General features: G+C 40.9%; 1 protein-coding gene across 1 annotated transcript in view; it reads left to right on the top strand.

Annotated features, from left to right (window-relative positions):
* Positions 1-9,017: 9,017 nt before the first annotated feature.
* Positions 9,018-24,936, top strand: part of fgfrl1a (fibroblast growth factor receptor like 1a) — a 73,934-nt gene continuing 58,015 nt past the window's right edge. Inside the window, exons 1-2 of the mRNA XM_020607496.1 lie at positions 9,018-9,504; positions 10,986-11,081. Of these exons, the coding sequence (XP_020463152.1) occupies positions 11,021-11,081 (61 nt within the window). The 5' untranslated portion in view covers positions 9,018-9,504; positions 10,986-11,020. The remainder of the gene's footprint in view (positions 9,505-10,985; positions 11,082-24,936) is intronic.

Raw genomic sequence — 24,936 nt, forward strand, 5'->3', positions numbered from 1 at the left:
AGTGAACACTGGAATATCACTTTTGATTTTGTATTCTGTCAAATTTGTGTCTTGTTTGTTTGTTTTATATCATAATCAATGACTCACAGGATCAGAACTCAGGAAGCAGAGCAAGTCAAAAACCTCTTTTAATATGAATAAAAATTTCAGAAATGTCAGATATCAAAATCTTTATCTCTATCCAGAGATTCCAGACGTCAAGCCAGGAAAGTATACATCCCAAGGCTGTGACAGAGTTCAGCACCTTTAAGAGCACAGAGGGAGTGAGAGAGAGTGAGACATACAGTATATGTGTGAAAAGTGGGGGAGTCTGAAAGAATGAGCAAATGACTGCAGTATTAGTGTAATATTTGTGTAAAGCCCTTGTAAGAAAAAATTGTTTCTCTGCATCATCGCAGAACGTGGTGGAAAGAGGGATAATGAAGTTAATCAAATAACTGCTATGAAAACTTTCATTTTTAATGGTTTTAGTAAATATCTCAGAGCACAGTGGAGGAAAATACACCAAACAATGCATCAAAAAGCCACACAAGGTCACATATAGAGACTTCCAGACTATTTACTGCAGCACTACTCATACTACATACTGTACATGCTGCAATGCCAGTGGCCCACACACACACATCACGCATATGTAAATAATCAATGGACATACATCCCATATTTTATGGAAGGAGAAATTCTTGTAAAATAAAGTATATGATTTTTACTAAAAGATTATGTCAAATTGATCATTTAAATTTAAGCATTCCTACATTGAACAGTGCTGTTATTGACAAAGCATATGAGAAATTGTTTTGCTTAAGCCTAGACTTTTGTTTCTGTATAGAAACAGATTTTGTTTTAATGAGCGTCACAGGAGGCAGTTGGTACAAGCAACAATTTTATTTGTAATAGACTACAACAATATAATTAATAAGCATGCCTCTGCCAAAACCCTGAAACCACCTTACTCAGTGCATCGTGCTGTTATTAGGTTTGTTACTGGAGCTCCCTATAGGACTCACCATTGTGAACTATATCAGAAGGTTGGTTGGCCATCTTTGGCACTGAGAAGAGAGCATCATTGTATGTTTTTTATCTATAAAGCCCTACTGAATATGTTGCCTGAATATATTACATGCCTTCTGAGTTATAAATCATCAACGTACCAGACCCGTTCACAAGATTATCTCGTTCTGCAACCCTTTTTGTCAGTACAGGAGTAGGAAATTTGGTATTCTGTTACGTCATTGTGCAACCCTTTTTGTAGGAAGGAGTAGGAAATTTGGTATTCTGTTACTGTGCCCTGCAAACTAGACTGACTACACTCAGTATGTGTGTGTTTTGTGATTCTGGATTTTTGATGCTAATTTTGTTTGATTCATGTGTTGATGTTTTACAGTTTTGAAGGTGTTCATTTGTACATTAGGGCACCACTGAGAATGAGAGCTTGCTCTCAACTGGCCTTTCCCTGATTAAATAAAGGTGATGATAATGATGTATCTGTATGTGTATGACACACATTTCAGCTGCGTCTGACAACACCACCTCACTGTGTCGTTGTCATCAGGGAATCCTGTACAACCTGCTTTCTGCTTTTAACCCATGCTGAGGTCATTGCTGACCCTAAATTAGTTCATTCTCAGATTTAGTTACAGTAAGTAGAGGCAATGTCCTGCTAAGTTCTAGTCTGTACCATTCTGTGCTTTTACAGCTGCCTCCATTACATTACACTTTTTATTTTCCCAGTCTGGGGGCTAGATATCTCCCGTTAGCTTAACAGGCCTCCATGGTCGCTTGGACCAGTGTGTGTATATACAGTATGCGTGTAGTAATGTGTGTGTGTGTGTGTGTTTAGGCACGGCAGGGGGTCAGGCTACCAGGCATCCAGATGTGGAACAAGAAGCTTTGCTTGAAACACAGCTATTGTTTCTTACAAACTCTTTGTGAATCCAGCATTTCTTGCAATCATCACAGCTGTCAATACTGCTGAAATAGTGCCAGTATTAGTGTACTGTGGTAGAAGAAAGGTGATTAGTAGGCTACAGTAGTGGCAGAAGTGGCATCTCCAGCATACCAGAACAGGCAGGAATGTCAGTGTCTTGCCCAAGGACACTTCGACATGTGGACTGCAGGCACTGAGATTCGAACCTTCAACCTTCCGGTTGGGAGACGACTGCTCTACCCACCACAATACTGTCGCCTCCCCCATATATTTAGATCATCTTCAATATAATAATCATCCTTAATATTTCATGAATTAACTATTTTTTACGTTGGTGGGGTACTGTTCTAGGACTTTTTACCTGTTCAAACATAATATTTTATAACAAACTGATTGCAGTCAATAGTACTCTGAGCCATTCCTAGTATTGCTTTTAGAGATAAGACCGACGTTCATGGTACTGAAGTGGGATTGAAGCTTAAGTGGCTCTCACACCCTCTTTATATTTGTTTTTCCAACTTTTCCTGCTGCTGTCCACAGTTAGTTGTCTACTGTAACTAGCATGGGAATGATAATGCAAAAAAAATAAAAAATAAAAATCAAAGAGCAAATGACAAACACATATTTTGAGAAATGGGAAGTGAACCCATAGGCTGCCAAAAGTCTCTCCCTCTCTCTTTCTTGTTCACTCTCTGTATCTCTCTCTCGCTCTCTTTCTCCCTGCAGCCGTTTTCCATTAACAGTGCCCAAACCAGCTTGTTATAAAGAGTGAAACTCAAACCACAGTTTTGAAAATTATAGAATTCCTTCATAAATGCCCAACCCTCTGCACTGCCACACTGGGTTCAGGCTTGAGGTGGAATCACTATAAAACAACAAATAGAAACACATCCTGTATGTACATATAAACACCCACAGTTATACCATATGTACACAAATGCACACGGTACACTATAGTGATACAAACCTACACAGCCTTTAAACACACACACTGGTTTACCCTGGCAAAGGCATATACTCACAATAAATGCACACACATGTCTAGTACACAAATAAACAATACAAAAACACATACACAGAAAAACACCCAAGTTCACAGTAATAGCCTTGAGGCTACATCGACCTTTTTCCTTCCCTTCTTTCAAACCTGAGCCAAAGCCATTTCCAACACCTGAGGCTGCTACATAGCAACTGGTCAGATTCCCTAGCAACAACAGCGTTTGACCTCTTTGTGACAACAAGTAAAATGAAACATATATTATTTGAAGCATCTCAAATGTCAGACGTATTTGCTCTCCAGCATTGTTATCATGTTGGGTTTTTTTTTTTTTTGACTGAAAACGTTACCTGTAGCGATGCCATTAATGAATCTTCCAGAATAACCAAGAGTTTTCTTGTTCATTTTAGTCTGTGCATTAAAAATTGTTATATCAAAAATGAGATTTTACCAACAGCACACCTGGCTACACAGTAATTTGCTATTTCAAATCTTTGAATTGGCAGGCAAACAGGGGCAGGCATGGTGATACTGAATAAGTTACACTTTTCTGTTGTTCAGCAGCTGCTGTTTAATTTCCCTTGTGTGTGTGTGTGTTCCCCCCATCACCAAACTTCTCCAGACTAGCTAACACATTGTAATAATTCTCAGCTGCTCCTATCTCTAAAAAATGTTAGGTTGCTTAAATCTAACAGTGTTCATGCTCAGCTGACTTATATAAGCCATGCTGTAATAATTCTCAGCTGCTCCTACCTCTAAAAAACGTTAGGTTGCTTAAATCTAACAGTGTCCATGCTCAGCTGACTTATATAAGCCATGATATTTGATGGTGGGCTGTCAATCTCTTCACGCTACATTGCAACTGATACAAAGACAAAGCATGTGATACTGGACTAAGAAGTGAGTGGAATTACACCAAACCGCAAGCGTTTCATACAGTACACGCTGCTCAGCGTCGCTATCCATCAGTAATTCTATGTTTTGCTTCAGAGAGAAATTGGTGCTCTTTGGCCATAATTGTTTCAAAACTGCTAGCTAATTATGACCTTTTGAAAACAAAGTGTACAAACTGAATGTGACATTCTGCTGCGCCTGCAGAATATAAACACCCTCTTGCAGTGGATGGAGCCCAGTAAAACCTAATAATGAAAACACTGTGTCCTAAGCAGCCCTTTGACAGAACTGGAGGGCTGTTCACAGTTTTTTGAGCTGACCTACAGATCAAAATACTAAGAAACTCACATGTGACTGTGTTGCTGGAGCATTCTTTGAAATGCTATGACGTATTGTTGTGCCACCATAGTAAAGTGATTAAAAAATGAATGCTCTTCTCATACCAGATCTCAGCTTTGAATACATACAGTGGACAGCCATCCTGCAGGCTTTACATACGTTTTAGCTACAAAACAGTATCTAACAAAGCCAACTTTTAAGACAACATAAAAGAGAAGATCTAAAAAGGCAGAGAGCAGCTGAATATATATAGCAGACGTAAATGATATCGTTAACACAGCCAAAGCAGACATCTCTCTTTCGCAAAAGTGGTAGGCCTATTCATCACGCTATGATATTTAACAATATGAGGTAAAAACCATTACACTGTACGTAACGTATGTGTTGGGATACAGCTGCACAAGTTGTACATAGAATGAGAAAAGACATGATTTCAGAGATTGGTGGGCTCATAGAAATGTACACTTGAGAGAGAGAGAGAGACTTTACCAGCCTACTGCCTGTCACAGTGCATGGATTTCCCACCATCTGTCATAATGATTTGAGAAAAGCCAGTTGTTACAATTATAGCTGTACTTACATAAAACATAAAAGGCTGTGTGCATTTGTACTGTATATGTTAGTCCCCTTCATATAATCCTCTGCTCCCATCTAGTGGAGAAAACGTGGCGCTAAACTGTAATGAAGCTAGTAATACGCTAAATAAAGAAGCTTTTACCATCACCACACAGTCACACCACATCTTTCCTTGGTGCTCACTCAGTGACCTTCTTAAAATGTACTTTAGCAATGTTTTTGCTTTTATAAAATGCAGTTGCGCATTTTGCCACTAAAAAATTCAGTTGCTCCTCTTTGACCTTATTAATAGTTTCAACGTTTTCACATTTGTTTTTTTTTCTGTGGTTTTTGAATCAGCCACATATTTATTTTATTTCCAGGTATCATTAAAATGTCTTCACGAGTCTCTGGGCTGCACTCTAAAAATCTGCAGATAGCCATTTTCCCAGCTGCTCAGACACTCTCTGAGACTCTAAGGAGTTTGGCCTGCATTCTCCTGATGCTGAAATAAAACACACTGGTTAAAGCCAAAGAAATGGAACAAAGCCATAAACAACATTCTGCTGTGTTTCACAGTTAAACCTAATCATCACTGTGAGATGGCCATATGAAATAACTGCTTCACTGAAATAAAAAAAAACTGGATTTCCTAAAAGGTCCTTTAGTCCAATTTAGATAAATCTGAAACTGCATTTGTTCCTGAAGCAGGCCAATGTAGTTGTTTTTTTGTTTTCTTTTCTTTTTTGCAGAAGCTATTTTTGATTCATGTTTAAAGCCAAACACTGGGCCAGTTTTGGTTCATGATTTCTTTGACACAGTCATCCACATAATAACCACCACCTTTACAACAATTAGTCCTTGAATTTTTTTGATATAATTTTACATTTTAAGGAAGTACATTTGTATCTGGGTGCACAGAGGGTTTAACAAGTCAAATTCTTAATGAGTAGGCCAATAGTAGCTCCACAGTGTGCCAAACAAGCAGCTCAGTTGTAACTGTAAAAGTGAACAAGTCCGCAGCAGAAGACCTGATCAAATATGCAGGGACATTCTGGAAAGAAAAACAGCCGAGTTTTATTTTGCATAAGATTGTGTTATATACAAAACACATTATGTCTGACTTTAGCTTGGGTCCCACTCTCAGCCAGTTAACCAGTTCATTAATTGTTAGGGCTTCTGCCAGTGCTCCATCTACTTCACGATCAGGCAGAGGGCGCCAGGAGGCAGGCTGCGCTGGGAGACAAGCCGCACAGCTGCTTACAATGAGCTGATTAGCCGGTTGCTGGCGAACTCTCGTCATCAGTATGTCCCACAAGTTAACAGAACACTACGTGGCCAGCATAGTGTGTGCTAAACTACTCTGTTTTGCCTCTCCCTAGTTTGTGCTTTCTGCCCGTTCAGCTGATCAACTCACCTTTTTGTTCCTCGTCGCTGCCTGGGTTGACTCCAGTCCTGTGCCAGCTCTGCTTTCCTGTTGCTCCTCATCATGGAAAGTCAGTTATCTCCAGCCCAGTGTCAGCGCACTCACCTATCGGTTCCTTGTCACTGTTTCCAGACCTGTGTCAGCCTGGCAACCAGTCGTTCCTCGCCACAGCCTGAGTTGCCATGAGCCTGCCCTGCTCTGGTACAGCTCTCCAGATTCCACTGGTTCACCTCCAGTCCTTCGACCCGCCTCTACCTCTACTCAGCTCCTAGTCCTCAGTTGGTGACACACCACAAAGAATCTTGAGTCAACTCCAGTTAGGCCTGCCAGTGTCTCTGCCACCGTTGCCCCCGCTTACCCGTCAGCACATGCCTGGTTAGTCTCATCCTGCTCTGAGCCACCAGCATTCCACAGACTCCGGCTTCCTGTCGTCACCCACTGACTCCAGCTCTGCCTCGGGCCCTGCTTTCTCTCATGACACCGGTGCCCCTATCCCGTCCTACCCCTGAACTGTGAGACCGGTTCCTGTTGGAGAGGCCCCGGTTTACCCCACAACCTTATGAACTCTTCTCTGCCTAGTCAAATATCTGATTGAACCTTGTATCCGAATCCTGTCTGTTGAGTCCCTCGTCCTGATATCTCTTGGTCTCAAGGTCGTGAGGCTTTAACATCATGCTCAGTTAACCTAATAAAAAAGTTAAAACAGGATAAACTGTAAAAGATGAAAACATCCATCCATCTTCATCCGTGTATCTGAGACTGGGTCGTGGGGGCAGTAGCCTGAGCAGAGCCTCCCAGACTTCCCTCTCCCCACACACCTCCTCTAGCCCCTCAGGAGGAACCCCAAGGTGTTCCCAGGCCAGCCAAGAGACATAGTCTCTCCAATGTGTTCTGGGTCTGCCTGGAGGCCTTCTCCTGGAGGGACATGCCTGGAACACCTCTCCAGGGAGGTGTCCAGGGAGCATCCTAAAAAGGTGCGCAAGCCACCTCAACTGGTTCCTCTCAATGCGGAGGAGCAGCAGCTCTACTCTGAGCTCCTCACGGGTGACTGAGCCCCACACCCTATCCCTAAGGGTGCATCCGGCCACTCTCCGGAGGAAACTCATTTCCGCCGCTTGTATTCTTTCAGTTATGATCCAAAGTTCATGGCCATAGGTGAGGGTAGGAACGTAGATTGACCAGTGCAAGATGAAAACATTGACATATTAAAACTACAGAATTGAGTTGTAAGTCACTGAGTTCAGCACTATGTGCCAGTCTTTATACATTGGAATAAACTAAGCTGACACTTCAGAATCTTGACACAGGTGTGGTGTTCCTTTCATTTCCAGGAGATGGCGCTGCTGCTTTACCATGTGTAATCAAATAGACTAGAAGGCAAAATAGAATAAAATAAGGTCACTCCTGGATCCTTATCTAAACATTTTTGTCAACATAAAATCCACAAATAAATTAGATGAATTCGTTTGCAAAGCTGCAGCTTGTAAGTCCTTTAAAATGATAAAGGTTTATCTGATCATCTAAATAAAAGTAAAATAGGATATTGTCCATCAAATAGTCTGTAATTATCACTATGATTTAAGATGTATTGCTTGCTTTTCTCCAAATGTAAAGAGAGACAGACTGAACTGCCTGAAGCTCTGATGACAAAAATCAATGGGGGATGAACAGGCCCAACAGATCAGATCAGTGACTGGCCTTTTCAGGTGAGAAACTGACATACAGCATTATATTGGGAAAAGCACAGGTGGAAATAAAAGTAATGACCACTGAATTTCATTTATCTATGGCAAATTCAAGGGTCCGGGCACAGGGGTTAGTGCTGTGGCCTCACAGTAAGAGGGTTCCTGTTTCAAGCCCCGGCTGGCCCAGTGCCTTTCTGTGTGGAGTCTGCATGTTCTCCCTGTGTCTGTGTGGGTTCTCCTCCAGTACTCCCGCTTCCTCCCACAGGCCAAAGACAAGCAGCTTAGGTTGATTGGCAACTCTAAGTTGCCTGTAGGAATGAGTGTGGGTGGATGAGGTTGTCTGTCTCTAAGGATCAGCCCTGTAATATCCCGCCTCTCGCCCAAGGTCAGCTGGGATTGGCTCCAGCCCTCCACAACCCTTGTTATGATAAGCGGTAAAGATAATGGATGGATGGATGGGAACTTTGGGGTCCTTCTATCTTGCATCCTGCCTCAGTGTCACACTACATGGCTTACTGTGGCTTATTAGCAACACCCGTTGTTGTTGAGATTAAAAGAAATTACATTACAAAATCAAATTTAATTTTTTAGATACTTACATGACCAATGCAGCAGAACAACACAACAACCACATTTACAGTGCAAATAAGGAAAACAGTACATGTGAAAGGTTTTTTGAAGGAATACTGCTGCAAACTAAAGTATAAATGCCACGAGGTGGCAGTGTTGGTCCATAACCTGACACAAGCTATTACGAGACAGGCAGTGGTGTGCTCTACATGCACTAAGATTCATGAATAGAATCGAAAAAACCCACACCTCCATTCTAAAAAGTACTATATAGTTATTTATATAATAATAATAATAATAGTGATAATAATAATAATAATAATAATAATAACAATAATAATAATAACGCAATAACAATGATAACAAAAAAGAATAATACAACTAATTAAAACAACACATTTACCTTAACCATGGCCCACATTGTGCACACTTTTTGTTATCAATTAATCATTAGAGTTGATTTGAGTTCGTGTCCTCCTAAACCGCTCCAAATTTGTTCAACACTTTCCTGGTCTCTGATTGGTCCACTCGCTGATTGGCCTGTCCTCTGATTGGCTGAAAGTTCGGTGCTGGGACAAGCCGTTCAAGCAGTTTGTTTTGTCGCCTGCGGCTGGGAGGTGGACGGCGAGCTGCTGCTGAAGGCGATGTGGGTAGTTTTCAGGATTTAATTTTGTAACTAATTAGCTGAAGTGTTACATAGACTGGCGGGACAAGAAGATAAAGTTTTTATTTCTCGCTTTCTTCCTTTACCGGGTCCTGTTTCTGCTCTTCCTCGAGCGGTTTACATGACTGTCATTCAGAAATAGGTACTACAGCCTGCAGCGCTCACGTGTTTCTCCATAGTCTGTGTATTTTTTATATTTCCTCCTACATTTACGCTCATATTTTCGCTCCCTTAATTATATCAAACTTTGCGTACTTAGTAATTTACTGCAACTGGGTTTCGGTGACTGACGTGTCTTTTCACAAGTGTAAATTATTCATACCTTGAATCACGGATTAAGTTTTCTAAATCAAAAAGTATCTGGAAAGGAGGTGAAGAACGCTTTTGCAGGATACCTGTAACGAGTAAGAGACTGGGGATAATCTCATCATCGCCGGGAACTTTACAGTAAGTCCTATTAATAAGCCAGAGTTACTGTAATATTTATATAACGTGTTTATCTGGCTTCATAGTGCACTGGCAGCCTGTTTATCACCTTACTACCTGTTGTTCATGTTTAATTTCCTATTAGACGCTTTGTTTTACTCTGATACAATTGAACTCCAAGTTGAACTTGTGTTATATTCTTATAAAAGTTTCATCGACATTATTCTACAAAGGTTGTTACTTAGAGATAGATGTTGCCATGTCCGTGAATAACAGAGTTATTATGTGTAATTTTACAGTTCACTTTGACATGATTCATGGTATGAAGTAGCTATAGCCCTTTAACAGTGTGGTTCAATGAGGGAAACTGTCTTTATGTATGAATGCAAAAGAGCAGGCTTTATGATATTTGCATCCATTCATTTCATTAAAAAATTATTGATTGTACCCAGTGATAATTCTCTATTATCTTATTATCCTAAGGCAGACTTTCCACCACTTTAAAAGGCTTTTTACTTTTCAACTGTTCCAGCCACTCCAACTGTTTTGTTTGAGGCTTATTTGGAATTTATCCTGTTAGCATCTGTTAACTACTTACTGCAAATAAAATACCATTAAACCTGGCTTGTGTAGGTTCAGAATCTCTGCTTGATTGTCATTAATCAGTTATCCTGCATCTAAAAGTGTGTAGCAGTTTCTGAGGTGCTGAGACCGTGAGGCTGAATATACAGCATGTGAAGTACTGAAACAAGATCTCATGAGGTTCAGGGCAGAATTTATGTGGCGGAAAGATTGAAACCACTGTAAGGAGAGACATACGGACAGGTGGGCAGAATAAATCTGTGAGAAACACAGTTTGACTTCTAGAAATGTTGACTCCTATGGTATAGACATTAGACAGATTTATACTGGGGTCCAGTTAATGATGAACACTTTACTTTGTTCTGACTGCTGTTGACGTCTCTGGATCAAGAGAATATTGAATGTAGAACACACAGTACACCAAAAAGAAGATTAAACATTTCAGAAGTGAGTGCTTGCATCCTTTCACCTTCTATTTGTCCTCTACTCTTTGAAACTTCAGTCTGGCTGGTTCTTAAAAAGGTCCAAACAGATTACTTCTGTAGCCATAGTCATTCAGTAGAAAAGCAGTTTAAAAACATGTAAGACAGTTCACCATTAGTGAAACATATGTTGATTATTATTATTTCTATCTATTTATTAGTCAATAGCTAATATTTTTGAGTTATTTTTACTTTTTTTCCTCCAAAACTTAAGGCAGACGTTGGTTTAAATTTACATTTTAATTAAATTGCACTAGCAGTTTTCCGGCAGCAGTTAATCAAAAAAACCTGTCAGATAGAAAAATCACACTGCGACACTAGAGGGGTGGGTCATATTTACTCCGTTTCTTTAAATTTCAGTATTCCTGGGAATGTCTCACTTTGTATGCTGTTATAAACAAATGAATTTTTTTTTTTTCTAATTTCACTTTCCTTCAGAGTGGCTGAGAAATCTTCCTGAACATTAAACTAAAATGAAGCTTCTCTGGGTCTCTCTGTTGCTGGAGGTGATCCTGATGTCCACCGCCGCCAGGGGTGAGTAGCATTACTGTCAATAACACCAGCAATAAGATAAAGACAGAGGATATATATATATATATGTTGTGGCAGCTTGCATCACTACCCAGTGACTTTTGTACAAAAAAAAGTCTTCCAAAGATTTGCCTGACTTGGGGTAATTAACTGGAGCGAGATTTCCAGTCACTGTGTCATTTTACTTTGGTGTTGCAGAGTTTGGAATATCTGCAGACATTTGTCCTTGTGTGAATGAAAGTTTTTGCTCTTTAGGTAGTCAGTGAACCTTTCACTTTGACTGGTTAATCAGTTACTGTCAGGTATTCTTGCATTTGTTTGGGAGTTTCAGACTCTACACTTGTGTACCTTGTAGTGTGGTTTTCTACCTGGTTCTTATTTTACAAGGATGCTTCCTTGTTGGCTATAGAGTAAAATGTAGTATTTCATCTCAAAATCTAAATTGATCAAAGTTCACAGGGATGTCACTGGTTTGCTACAGGGCACTACCCTCAGTATTCAGCATGCTACCTTGTAAACATAATAAAAAGCAAACAACAGTGGCCACACATAGATGTGGATGGTCCCCAGCTTGTAGGCATTATGCACAGATGGTTGTGGAGTTGGCGCCTGTTCTCGAGATCACACCGATGATGCGTTTTCAGCGGGAACAAAGCTGTATTCAGCGAGGCAAGGCCGAGCCAGCATGCAGACACGGGGCCGAAAGTAAACACAGGGCCATAGACCGCAAAGAGATGAGATTAGATTAGCCTATTAGGGATGTTTGCTGTGCAGTGCCACAGTATTTCCTCCCCCTCCCTGCCTGCAGTCTGTCAATGAAACCAGGACATGCAGCAGAGAGATACAGAAGATGAGGGTAAGTGGAGAAGAGAGGATCAAGGAAAGAGATGGAAAGAAAGAAGAGAAAGAGAGTGAAGTGGAGAAAAGGGGACTTCAGGAGACAGAGAAGGGATGGAAGATGAAAGAGAAGGAAACAGCAAAAAGAGAAGAGAAGCTGAGGGGAAAGAGCGAGGACAAAAGGAAAAATGGTCAAGGGAAGGAAACTGATTACAGGAGGGGTGTAAGAGAGGACACGAGAGAAGGAAGAGGACAGAGGCCACAACATTTTGTTAGGGCATGTGTTACACTGTCTGAAAACTATGGAGAAGCAGCTGAAAGACATCTGTACAGTACATGTGTGTGGAGAGGGATGCTTGAATTTGGTGGTTGTGTGGTTTGAGGGTCATACCATGTAATTGCAAACTTGTGGTTTTGAACTGGAGCAATGCAGCATGTCATCCGTTTTCTATTTGTATGTCGTTTATACATGACCCTCTTTAAACCATGAGGTATATTATTGAACAAAACAATTAATTATCTGAAAATGGACAAAAAGAATACGGGAAATTACTGTGTTTAAAAAACAGAAGTTTATCATTTATGATGACGCTCAACCAATTCCTGCAAGTCATACCAGCATTTTTACATGCTTTTCATTTACCACATGCAGAAAAACATTCCAAGTCACAACAATGTTAGGTGCCAAGGTCAAGTAGAATAAATTCGGCTTTATCTTAATAGCTCCTGAAACTAACATTTCAGGCAGAGCTTGCATGCAGGTTGTCCATAACACAAAACTGGAAAATTGAAATTTTTACATGACCTTGAATGTTTGAAAAGTTAAAAGCATTTCTACAAAATTTCTACAAAAAAGCCACAAATTCGCATCGTAGTCTTTCAGGAAAGCTCTGCTAATACAAGAGCCATATTTGCAAGACCCTAGTGGAGCAATGTAACCTAGTGCCTGCACAATGATCTGCCCACAGTACACCCTGGCTGTGCACGTAGGAGTGAAGGGTGTTGCTCAGTTGTTGAGGAACAAACAATAAGTCTAAATTAGCCCAATGTGGCTGAATCAAATAACACACTAAACAATATTAGAAGGAACAAGAAAGTTCAAACTCTTCACACCGAGGATCCATATGAGACATCTGTCTCAGTCTCTCAATGCAGTAAAGGCCAAGTGTGACTATACAGAAAGGAAACAACAAATCAAAACTGAGGCATTCATTAAAACACATTTTTTAGGACTTGACATTCAACCAGTCACTGGATCACACCTTACAGTTATATTTATCTAATTGCAGCACCGTTGCTGAATAAAAATGTATTCAGATACATCAGAATCAGAATCAGCTTCATTGGCCAGGTGTGTTGGACTCTGGCACTTTTCATATATTGGGTAATGAAACTCATCATTACAATTTCCAGTCTTTTTCAGTTGATAAATGTAATAACGACTGTAAAGAAACATTCTCTCAGTGGCTGGTGTGTTGCGTTCTCCACTGCACTGTAAGAATTGACACAGAGAAACATTTTTATTGGTGACTACTGAGATGTTCCAGAGAAATATGCATACCGTAAGTGGGTTGCTCAAGGCAACTGTATAAACAATGAACAACAAAAAGTGAAATATTATAGAATACACTAGGCTATTTAAAACTGACAACATGAACTTTTGAGGCCTGGTCTGTTTGGGAAGTTCCCTTTCGCACACAAGGTTTGTTACAGTAAATGCAAGAGCATTATTGTATAAATCGAGGAAAAGAGTTTCTTTATAACCGCTCACAATTAATACAAAGTCCAATATGATTTGTTACTTCAGTGTAAGGACAGCTGCACACAACCTTGAGAAACAGACGCCAAGAAAGTGATGAATGGAAGCAGAATCAGTGAGGACATTGGTGGACTGTTGCAACAGACAGAGATAAAGAGAGAAATTCACCCTGCCAGCTAGTGTATCTAGTCAAAAGTTTGTGTTATGACTGATTGAGCCCATGTGTGAATACAGCGGGATATTGTCCAGAGAATTCACACTGAGCTACGTTTCTTCATGTTCCTTCATGGAAACTGGAAGAATACAGGTATCCAAGGGTGAAGAAGATGATGTCTAACTGGAGAGAGGTCAAGATTAGTGGATTCCTGTCATTAAGGACCGATACAGAAATCTTCAGATAAATTCAAGGAATGGCAAGAGACTCAGTTATGACCAAATTACAAACCAGCTATGTGACCGTGTACTTTTTGTCATATCCTTCTTCCTGCACGCTCTACCCAGGTGCCACCCCTCACATAAATCCAATGTAGTATTTCCAGTAGGTGAAAACACATCTCACACACACAGTCTCCTCCTGTGTACTACATGTGCGAGAGGGCGACTCCGAACACTGTCTGGCCCTGATTCTCCAGACATTGTGTGCAGTTCATATGAGAAAGAGCAGGAGGCAGACGGACAGAGATAAGCCAAAGGATACACACAGAAAGAGATTTAAAAAACACAGCGTTTCTGCCCTGATTGCAGCAGATGTAGAGTCACATAAACGGCACTCCAGAGGGTTACACAACTGCACTGTTTGAACCAGCATCTGTGCTTTTGTGTGTGTGTGTGTGTGTGTGTGTAGCTGACAATGAGACTGAGTAGCTGAGATATTAGTATTTCTCTCTTGTTAGTTGAACTGCATTCTAAGCTACCTGCTGCTTCAGTTAAGTTCAAGTGTGTAGAACACACTCTTACACTGTTAAAGGAACAGTTTATGTCAGTAAGCATTCAGTGTGCTTATTTGTTTTGCTTGTCAAAAGTTGGGTGTGTTTATATCTGTGATTTCTTTGCTGCTACAATCTCCTGCATCACTGCTTTCTACAAATAAACCCTCGTAAATTCTCAGCTTGTTATTTTTACATGTATTTTTTCAGTTCTGTTTTATTTGTATAGCATCAAATCACAACAAAAATCATCTCAGGGCACTTAGTAAGGTGTAGACAACATCATTACTGTTATTATCAACCCATCCATCCATTGTCTATGCTGCTTACCCTGAAGCCAATCCCAGCCGACACTGGACGAGAGGCAGAGGTACTGGACAGGCTGCCAGTCTATCACAGGGCTGACACTTAGAGACAGACAACCACACACACACTCACACTCAATCCTAGGGGCAATTTAGACTCATCGACCAACCTAAGCTGCATGTCATTGGACTGTGGGAGGAAGCCGGAGTACATGGAGAGAACCCACACAGGCACAGGGAGAACATGCAGAAAGGCACCAGGTCAGTCTGGGTTCGAATCCAGATCCTTCTTAGTGACAGCTATTATTATTATTTTTATAGAGGAAAACCCAACAAATCCTCCTTGAGCAAGCATTTGGTGACAGTGGGGAGAAAAAAAAGTACCTTGAACGACAGAAACCTCCGACAGACCAACAGACCCAGGCTCTTGGTGGGTGGCCTTCTGCCTCGATGTAGATTTTGTTGTATAAATTAAACAAGTGAGATATAATGTTGATTAATGTGATTGAGAGGTGCTGGATTTTATTACTGTTGGACACTGTCAGGTTCACTGTTTGCCTTTTTTTTTCTAGTCTATATGCTGTATCTCTTGACTATATACGTAGCTTCATATTGAATGACAGAAAGCAAGGAAGGAAAAAACCCATTTTAGAAGTGCAGATGTTGCTTTTTGAATGGAAGATTTAAACTAATATGTAAAGTGTTAGCTATGGTTCTTTCTTGGGTTCCCTGATAAGGCAGGTGACGGTCGGTGTGAGCAGCAAGTAGGTAAACTGTGATAAGAAAAACGAGAAAGTAACAACCGAAACATGCTGAACAGATCAACCATTTGTTTATAGGCTCACATGTGGATTGTGTATTTTTAATTCTAACCCGGTTCTTTAATCTGAAGGCCCCAAGAAGTAACACGCATGTGATGCCACATGCACATCAGATGGTTACCAGCATGTCAGATAGTTTCGACATACTGTATGTCAGCTGTTGCACACTTCATGGTCAAAACAACTGGAGCAGGCCGGCTATAACAATAGTCATGTGGTTATTTAAGTCGATAAAAGCCCTGATTGTGTCACCCATTATCCCGAGGAAGGGAGAGAAACACAGAGATGAGAGGGTTCTTCTGTTGTTTTAATAAGTGTAAAGAGTCACGCACTCATTCAAACACATCTTCACTGCATAAAAGCTGTATAGAGAGAAAGAAGAGAGCATCGTCACTGCAGAGAGCGACAGTGAAGAGTGTAAAAAGTCACATACACAGATGCTGGAAACATCCAATTAGAAGATACTACCCATAAATATGACTTCACATATGTAAGCACACACACACAGCCCACAATCACTTAACAGCCTCCTGTCGCACACACTCATTACTGAGGAATGCAGTTAGCATGCTAACACTAACGCGACAGGTAGGAGAGAACTGCATTTAGGTACAGAGGACTAACAGGAGGATGAGACAAACAGTCATCAGACGGATAACTAGTCAAGGCCATTTTTATTTGTAAAGCCCAATAATGCAAATCACAAATTTGCCTCAGGCAGCTTTACAATCTGTATGTATTTGTAGGTCTGTACATGGAGCTTGTGTGTCCTAAATGAAGGTAAGGTGAGCACTGATTAGCCATGTTATTACTAACATGGTAGGCATCTGTCTGCCTCTTCATGTGAAGAGCAGAGCAGGAAGATGGAGGAGTACGAGGAGAGCATCTTCATTCTTTATAGCGTAAACAGCTGCATACCACGGACAGATGCTTGTAGCACACAACTTCACCTCATTGTAAACACGCTCGTAGACTCACATCAGTAAATCTCCACCCCACTGCTGTTGTTAAAGCATGCAGCGTGTCCCAAGTCACAGCTAACTATCGTAAATACCATTTGACGTGCTGACGACTATTAGACAGTATGGCCTGGTGCTGGTGGTGGTCGGCATCTGGCCGCCAGACTGTGGAAGAGTTCAGCACGGACGACCATAGATGGGTAAAGGTTTAACCAGCGTCTACAGGTAAACCTGTTACAAAAGTAACCTTTTCAAAGAGTGGTCAAAAATTTCGTACTTATATTTTTCAGTTTCGAGAGGAACATGTGTATGCCTACGAACTAGCATTACATTTCTGCCTGTTAGTCTAAATGAAGATGCTCCAGCTAGAAACTTGAACTCATTTGGGTCTCCCAAAAAAGTTGACTTTCTGCATTTTTATGTTCCTAGTTTATTGTTGTTTTAATAGCTCATAATGATCTATCTGACTTTCACATAAGGAGAAACTCAGTGCATGTGTGTGTTTGGTGATTGCGAGGTGATTAGCAGACAGAAGGAAGCTTCAAAGGGTGCAAATGACTCTGTTAGTTCCTCTTGTTAAATCCTAATGTCAGAGCCAAATGTTGTCTTGTTGGCTGTTTGGACAAGTTTAGTTATGGCTGCCAAGAAAAAGTCCATATGAGAAGCTCAAAGGAAGATTTTCACTTTGACAAAACACACTTACAGTATGTTTTTTTATTTTGCCTGTTGTAAATTTTATATGATGTTTGGGCGAAATGTATGCAGACCTGAGACAGTGACGTGAGTTGCCCAAAAACGTCTTTGTGGGATTGTCACATTATATTTGTGTTGTATTATAGCACTGACATTGACTCCTATTTGCATGGAACGGACTGGGGAGCTTTAGGAGCAGCCTCCATCCCCACCACTCACTTTTACAACCACTGTTCTACAGCTCAGAGTTTTACAGGGCCTGTTAATGTTAAAGGCTATTAGCCCACATTTAGATAAAGTTAGTGTTTGCTTTGACATCGCTAATGGTGGGGCAGTAATGGGGCTGTCTGGACCCTCTCTGTGGGGGTTGATGGTGTGTGGAGGTGATGTTAAGGTGTAGTGTGGAGGGAGTACAGCAGAAAGAAAAGCAACAGGAGATGATAAGAAAGCAAAAGGAGGCTTTGTGGAGAGAAAATAGTGAGAGACAATAAAGAAAAAGTTAAAGGAGAATGAATGAACCCTCTTGCCATGCACTTCCTCACCTCCTCCTGCCTTAAGTAGCTTTAGAGCAGGAAAAAATCATCTTCTGTCGACCTCTGCATCAGCCTATACAGCTCTGCATTGAAGCTGTTGTTGTTTATACTGTGTGAGATACTGAAACTCAAGAAGTTTGAAGAAGTTGAACCATTTTATCAAATGACTTCTCATGTCTCGGTAAGCTGTAACTGTGGGTGTGTGTCAGCAGGAGGGTAGAGTGAAACTGGGAATAAAGGAGACACATCTAAGTTGGCTCATAAAGGCCTGTAAATATTATTCATCGAGTCTTCTTGTTCTTTCCACTTTCTAGCATCTTCTCACTTTGTAGCACAGACTGATGTTAGATTTTGTTGCAGCTGGATATCTGGAGTTGCAGTATCACAGGTAGATGAAGATGACTTGATTTTTGATTCCACTTTTGAATGTGACCGTTTGAACGCTGATACATACCTGCTGAGGTTTCTCTCTCCCTCTCTTTCTTCCCCAGCCTTCTCACTTTCTTTCTCCCACTATGGGCAGTATTGTGTGTGTTCTGGCGCCATGGTGTTGTATTGTGGTCTCAGTGGGGTTGGGGTATGTTTGGTCAACACTACAGCACTGCGGGTCAAAGGGCAGCCAGTGACTCAGGGAGGGCTCAGGGAGAGAGTGTGTGTGTAGCTTTATGTGTGTGTGTGTGTGTGTAAGGTAGGGTCAGACAAAGCACATGCCAGCACCAGAGGAGATTGTAATAACACACCAGGACAACACACACTCTGCTTTCTCTCCTTTCTCTCCTGTGTGTCTCTCACTGCTTCTCATTTCAACAGTTTCATTGCATGTGTGTCAGAAGCAACGTGAACACATTAAGATTTGGACAATTCTTTGAAGTGAAAATGATGGTTTAACGTATCATTTTTGCAATAATATAAGTCAGCAAACTTAAACTGACATTCTTGTTGATCATCAATAATTTATAGGATGTATTTGATTTCTTAAAGTCTTGGAATTAGTAATTATTAAAAATATTTCTATTTCCAGCGGTCTATTTATAGGATGTATTTGAGTTCTTAAAGTCTTGGAATCAGTAATTGTGGACAAATTATTAAAAATATTTCTATTTCCAGCACCACAAAAAGAATTTGACTTCTTTGCGTGCCATGCAATTTGTATCACCAACTGATTTTTCTGGTGTCAAATATGTTGTAAATGTAAATATTAGTGATGACAGAGAGCCCTTAAACTGATTTCTAATACGTTTCCATAAGAAAATTCAAAGCACTGTGCATGTGTATCTTCAGTAAAGGGTCAGTTCACTCAAACTACAGCAGACATTTCCTCTTTACCCTTGGTGGTCGAACCGTGCACATAGATTAGTTCCCCAAACACTAAAAAAGAAGATATTCCTGGTTGCTCCTCATAAGCAACAGACTTTATATTTAATGCTTTTCACTAGGAAGTATTTTCTTTTAAAGGTGAAAAGGGATGTCTGTCTGAGTGTCACTCACCTAATTGTCTGCACTGCCTTTACATCTCTCCCTCGCCCTGATCTGTCGGTTTTGTCTGGCACTCTCTATCTCGCTTCCTGACATTTTAATTCCTCTGCCACTTTCTTTGTCTCTCCCTTGTCTACCCTTCAGACAGACCCTTTCAGACCCCTATTTTAACCCCCAACTATCTCTCTCTCACACACACACAGACTCCAGCTGTTATTCCTGATGGTGTTACAAATTTGATGTTGAAAGATGATCACTGCGAAAGGAGACACAGACTCTTGTTTTTATGGGCTTCGGTCTGTCATATTGGCTCTGGTGGGCAGCTGTATGAGTGTGTATGTATTCGTGTGTGTTACTGACTGTGGAAACACAAGACTACCCTAGACCAAAAATACCACAGTTGCGACCTCATACTTAAATGTGATTGACATGTTATGGACAGTAGGCCACGCTCTCTCTCTCTCTGGTTGTTTATTAGACATCCAGATGACGTTTAACCCCCAGGAGGTGAAGGCTGATCAGGGGCAGGATGTTACTGCAGACAGCTTTAGGAAATACTTTTAGCAAGATGTTCCTTTAGCTTCTAACTGCATATTGGGCTTGTTCTCTTGAGCTGCTGTTTATCTCACTTCTGGCTAGAGGAAAACGGAGACACCGCTGAACTCATGTATACATGCGATTAGTACATTAGATGTAAAAGTATTGCTTATATCAAATTGCATTATTTATTTTCAGTGCTTCATCCCTTTTACTAAATAAGAAATACACTAAATGTTCTTACCAAGGAGGTAAGGTATCACAGTGGGAGTAGAAGCTGTTTGAGGCTGCTTTTCTTTGTTGTGGCGTGCGTTGTGTAAAGACCAAAAACCTAAACACTGCACAAAGTTAAAAACCACCACACGAGCGGACACAGATGCACTCGTCCTTCTCTCCAGTGCCGGCTGTCGATGTGGAATCCATACTGCAAGGAGAATGTGAGCAGTGTGAGAGATGTGGGGGTGGGTTCAGCAAGACGGGGGGGTCTCTGGAGGGGGTATATACAGTACACTGGTGACTGTGACTGTGTGACCCAACAAATCTGTTTTTAGCCAACAATATTTCCTAAATATTTATTTATTTCATAATTAGTATCATATAATTCAAACTGTTATGTATTTTGTTACATTTGGTTTTTTTATATCCTCCATAATTTGCCACCTATGGTCAGTGTACACACCGACCATGTCATAAGACTAAAGTGTTTATAGTGGAGTGAGAAGGTGTTTCAGGTGAAATCAGAGTTTAGTTTTGTGTTTCCACATACACTATCAGCCTTTTTTCTACTGTTTACTGATCACTTTCAGCTGTATCAGAGCTGGGCTACATTACTGCCTATGCAATCCAAACCATTCCTGCAGTGGCTACTTCATATTAAAAGCCTTTCACTGCTGAACAATGCTGAACCAGCTGGATGCTTTTATTGTGAAGAAGTTATAGGAAGTGCAATTTGTTTATCATCGAGTTAGTACAACTTCATTTGTTCATTGTTTGGTCAGGTAAACAACTTTATCTTGCTGTGTGGTGCAGTGGAGAAACACTTCCACTGTGCCTGCACGTTGAAATTTCACCCCCCCACAAGGCCCCCCCCCCCCATTGAGTAGTGACCCTTTGTAACACATAAAGTCTCAGAAATAGTTGTGTAAGGAATAAAAAAAAGGAAAATAACTGGCATCTATTTGGCTTGGAAAAGGGATCTCTCTTTACTTTTCCCCTTTTTAAAAGGTTTGTTTTGGGAGTTTTTACTCACCTGGAACGAGGGTGTAAAGACTGAAAGGTTGTGAATTTTGGATAAATAAATAAAATTGAAATTAATTTAATGCAGCAAGGTTGTCAACACTGAGCTACATCCTCTGCTCATAGATTACAGCTAAAAGTTCATATCCTATAGACTGAGAGAGTGCGTGCTGACACAACGTGGTACAAGTATTTCAGGACTTCACAAGGAGCCGAAGTAGCCGGTGTATCCTGTGTTGATTATAATTTACAAAGCAGCAGAGAATGGCATGAGAGGTATTTCTTTCATTTTTCCCAAAGTAACAGCCAAAACATTGACCATATTTGTAAAAACTGACAAGAACAGGCACTTTTCAGATATTGGTTAGAGCCCAGGTCATTAATCCCCCGACAGTAACCACACAGTGCTGACGTCTAGCTGAAAGGCCTGCAGACCAGTTAGCTGGGTTCATTAGTTCCCACTATATGGCCCTTCATCACTCTGGTCAGATCAGCATACGTATTAAAAGGGGGTAATCCCTCTGCTGTGCTGGCACCATTATCACACTGGCACACAACAGGCCTATTCTTCCACATGTAATTAACAAAGGTACTTATGGGCTGCTTTCTGGGATTTAACTGTTGTGTTGTCAGAGCTTTAGGGGAGGCAGAGGAACGTGATGGAAACATGGAGAAGGTGGGGGAAAGGAAAGCTCTCAGATCAGTGGCCTAGTGGAGGTTTAGGACTTTAGGTGTGGAGCTGTAACCACACTGGATTACAGTATGTGTCTGTGGTGAAGTGAAGAAGGTCTGTTTACTCAGTAGTCATACAGAGTTATCTTATATATTCCTAAGTAATCATCTCTCGGTGGTAGGAAGTGGTAGAAGTAGATTTTTGTTAATTCTTATGGTTTTTATGCTACTTTTTAAATGACCTTTTAGTACTTATCAATAGTAATTACATTGATTAAAATAAAACTTGAATGTTTTACATACAGTAAAAAACTATTTTCTAATATAATATAAAACACAGTTTTTCTTCAGCATACTGAGTATTTTACCTGCATTACTTAAGTATATTTTGTTAATACAGATGTACGTTTACATATTAAATAAAGCTTTAAATAAAGGAAATTGACTTGTAATATATTGTAGTGAGTACTATCACAGATCATAATGGATGTAAATTCTTTATTCACCACTATGTAGCTAGTATGCATATACAGTACTGGAGTAGACGGGCAGAAAAAAGTGTAGTGTTGTGTCTTTGGTGTGTTTTTGCTGATACCATCCTGTAATTATGACACACACATTCACAAATATGCAGTGATGAGAGGGAAACAAGACGGGATGAAGAAAGCGGGAGAGAGGCAGACAGAGACGGAGATTAGTCCGTACTGACAACTACAAGTGCCACGATGACTGATTCATTTCAGGCGGAATTCTGGGATTGACCGAGTCTGTTTGTGTGTGTGTGTGTGTGTGTGTGTGTACTTGTGTGTTTGTTGGAGTGTCCCCTATCAGTCATCACTTCTCAAGCTCTGTTCCTGGCTCACCCTGTGCGTCATGGCAAATACTGTATGTGCCAGGACACACACACACAGGCAGTATTTTGTTTGTCAAAGGAACCATTCAATCAGTGGATACTTTTGTCTTCACATACACTAGTGAGTAAGAACTTGTTTAATCTCAGTCCTACTTTTAGATGATGGACTAGGACTGTCTTAGTCTTTAGGGTGTTTTTGAAAACAGACCCTCTCCCAGAGCTGTTCAGTCTGGACTGCAGACAAGGAAAAAAGGCAAGTGTTGGTGGGGATGTGATGCTTCAGGCACCACGGAAACATGAACGACAGTCAGGGATGCCTGGTTTGAGTAAGAGATTCGTAAGTTTGGTGGCCAAAATGATTTATAAAATGATTAGCCTTTTACAAAACACTTTTTTGTCAGCGATTGTGAGGTAAAACGTAGAAATGCAGCGTTACTGTTTGCATTGGAAGGTGATCTACCAAGACTGTGTGCTGTGTGCAGCACCTTAGCAGATAACATCCGCCGACCAACCTGCCTCTGCATTCTTGCAATCCGCACATGGTATCTCTACATTTTTGAGGAGGCACGTGTCAGCTATGTCGTAGCCTGTGTGAAACCTCAGCGCCTACAGTCCTGTAGGTACAGTGTAGCCCTAAATGCTGAAGTCCAGCTTTAGACTAACCTCTTTTTAAGGTCAAGTGATGTATGCGCACGAGTTTAAACGCCAGCTGGGAAATGTCAGTGTATAGACACCGCTTGCTAAGACAAAGGTTTGTTCCAGACGCCTGTCAGATTGTTGCATCTTCATTTGGGTATTTCTCTTCTTCATTTTGCATTTTTTCCTTTAATAGCTTGAAGAGACTTGTACATGTCAGTCAGTATGACAAGATTAGATAAGAGATAGAGGTCAACAATCACACGTGCACACCCAACCCTCTGTCTCTCTTTTTCTTATACACACACACACACACACACACACACACGACTAAGATAAGACACTGACCTGAGCTGAACAAATGGATTTAGTCACGGCTGAGGACCAGTGTGGAATGTGGGAGGGGGGCGCACATGTGTGCATGTACTTGCCTTTATTACATTGTGTGGACACATTTTCTTGTTTGATGCCATTGTTGTGAAGACATTTTGACAGATCCTCACAACACAAGGGTTGTTTGAGGGTTAAGACTTGGCTTTAGAGTTCAGGTTAAAACCAAGTTTAGTTTAGGATTCGAGTTAGGGGCTAGGGAACGCATCATGTCAGTGAACGCCCTCACCACCACTAGAAAGACACAACGCCGCCTGTGTGTGTTGTATGTTTGGTGCATGATTGGAATGTGTGACTCCCCACCCAGTGAACCAGAAAACAGGCAGGTGGAGGAGGAGGAGGAAATGTGAGGGAGAGGAGGAGGAAACAGAGGAGGAAGAAGGCAGGAGAAGAGGAATACAGGATGATCACATGCAGCTTGAGTGTGCACCAGGTTTTGTTTTTTTATTAGATATAAAGTCCTTTAGATTGTGTTCCGTTTGAAAAACATGAAGACAGAAATGTTAAGTCGCTGTCAGTGACTGTATTTGACAGAAACATCACTATACATTGAAATATAGTCATGCAGGTGCAATGGGAACATTGCTTTTGCTTGGTTGATGTGTAACCTGGGAGCACTCAAATAAATTACCTTAAATATAGAGTTACCTCTGTGATGCACAGCAGCTCATTGGAGTTTGGAGGAAGTAACAAATTAAAGGAACTTATTAGAAAAAGGTCTTCCAGGGTCACATACTTGAATGCAACCATTTTATACGTTTTGTGTTATTATTTATCAGCTAGGAAGCCAAAGCCATCTGCTGAGGTGTTTATAAAAGCAGTCTCTCTCACCATCTCATTCTGTCCCCCCTTTTATATGTTATGTCAACATGAAAGGCCTTATAGTCACCTCTCTATCACTGAAATGGACCAGAGCAAGTGGTGGTGCTGTGTGTTGTGTGTGTTATCATGGCTGTTAATGAGTAACAGTGTCTGTCTCCAGCATACTGATAAAGGTAAGGTTGAGGACACAGCTTTGCCTCACACACTGGCACACAAACACTTGCATACTCAAGAGTGTTAACTATTTCTTATCTTGGGCCAACTATGTCTTATCTGTGAGGCACGAGGCACACACGAAAGACACACACACATGTCGCACACAGTGTTCTTACCATTCAAACGGATGCATGTGATTTTGTTGAGGTCAGCACACTGAATATAGTTGTTTAACACAAACGTTAAA

Source organism: Monopterus albus, unplaced genomic scaffold (genome assembly GCF_001952655.1).
Source record: "Monopterus albus unplaced genomic scaffold, M_albus_1.0 scaffold86.1, whole genome shotgun sequence".
Classification (NCBI taxonomy): domain Eukaryota; kingdom Metazoa; phylum Chordata; class Actinopteri; order Synbranchiformes; family Synbranchidae; genus Monopterus; species Monopterus albus.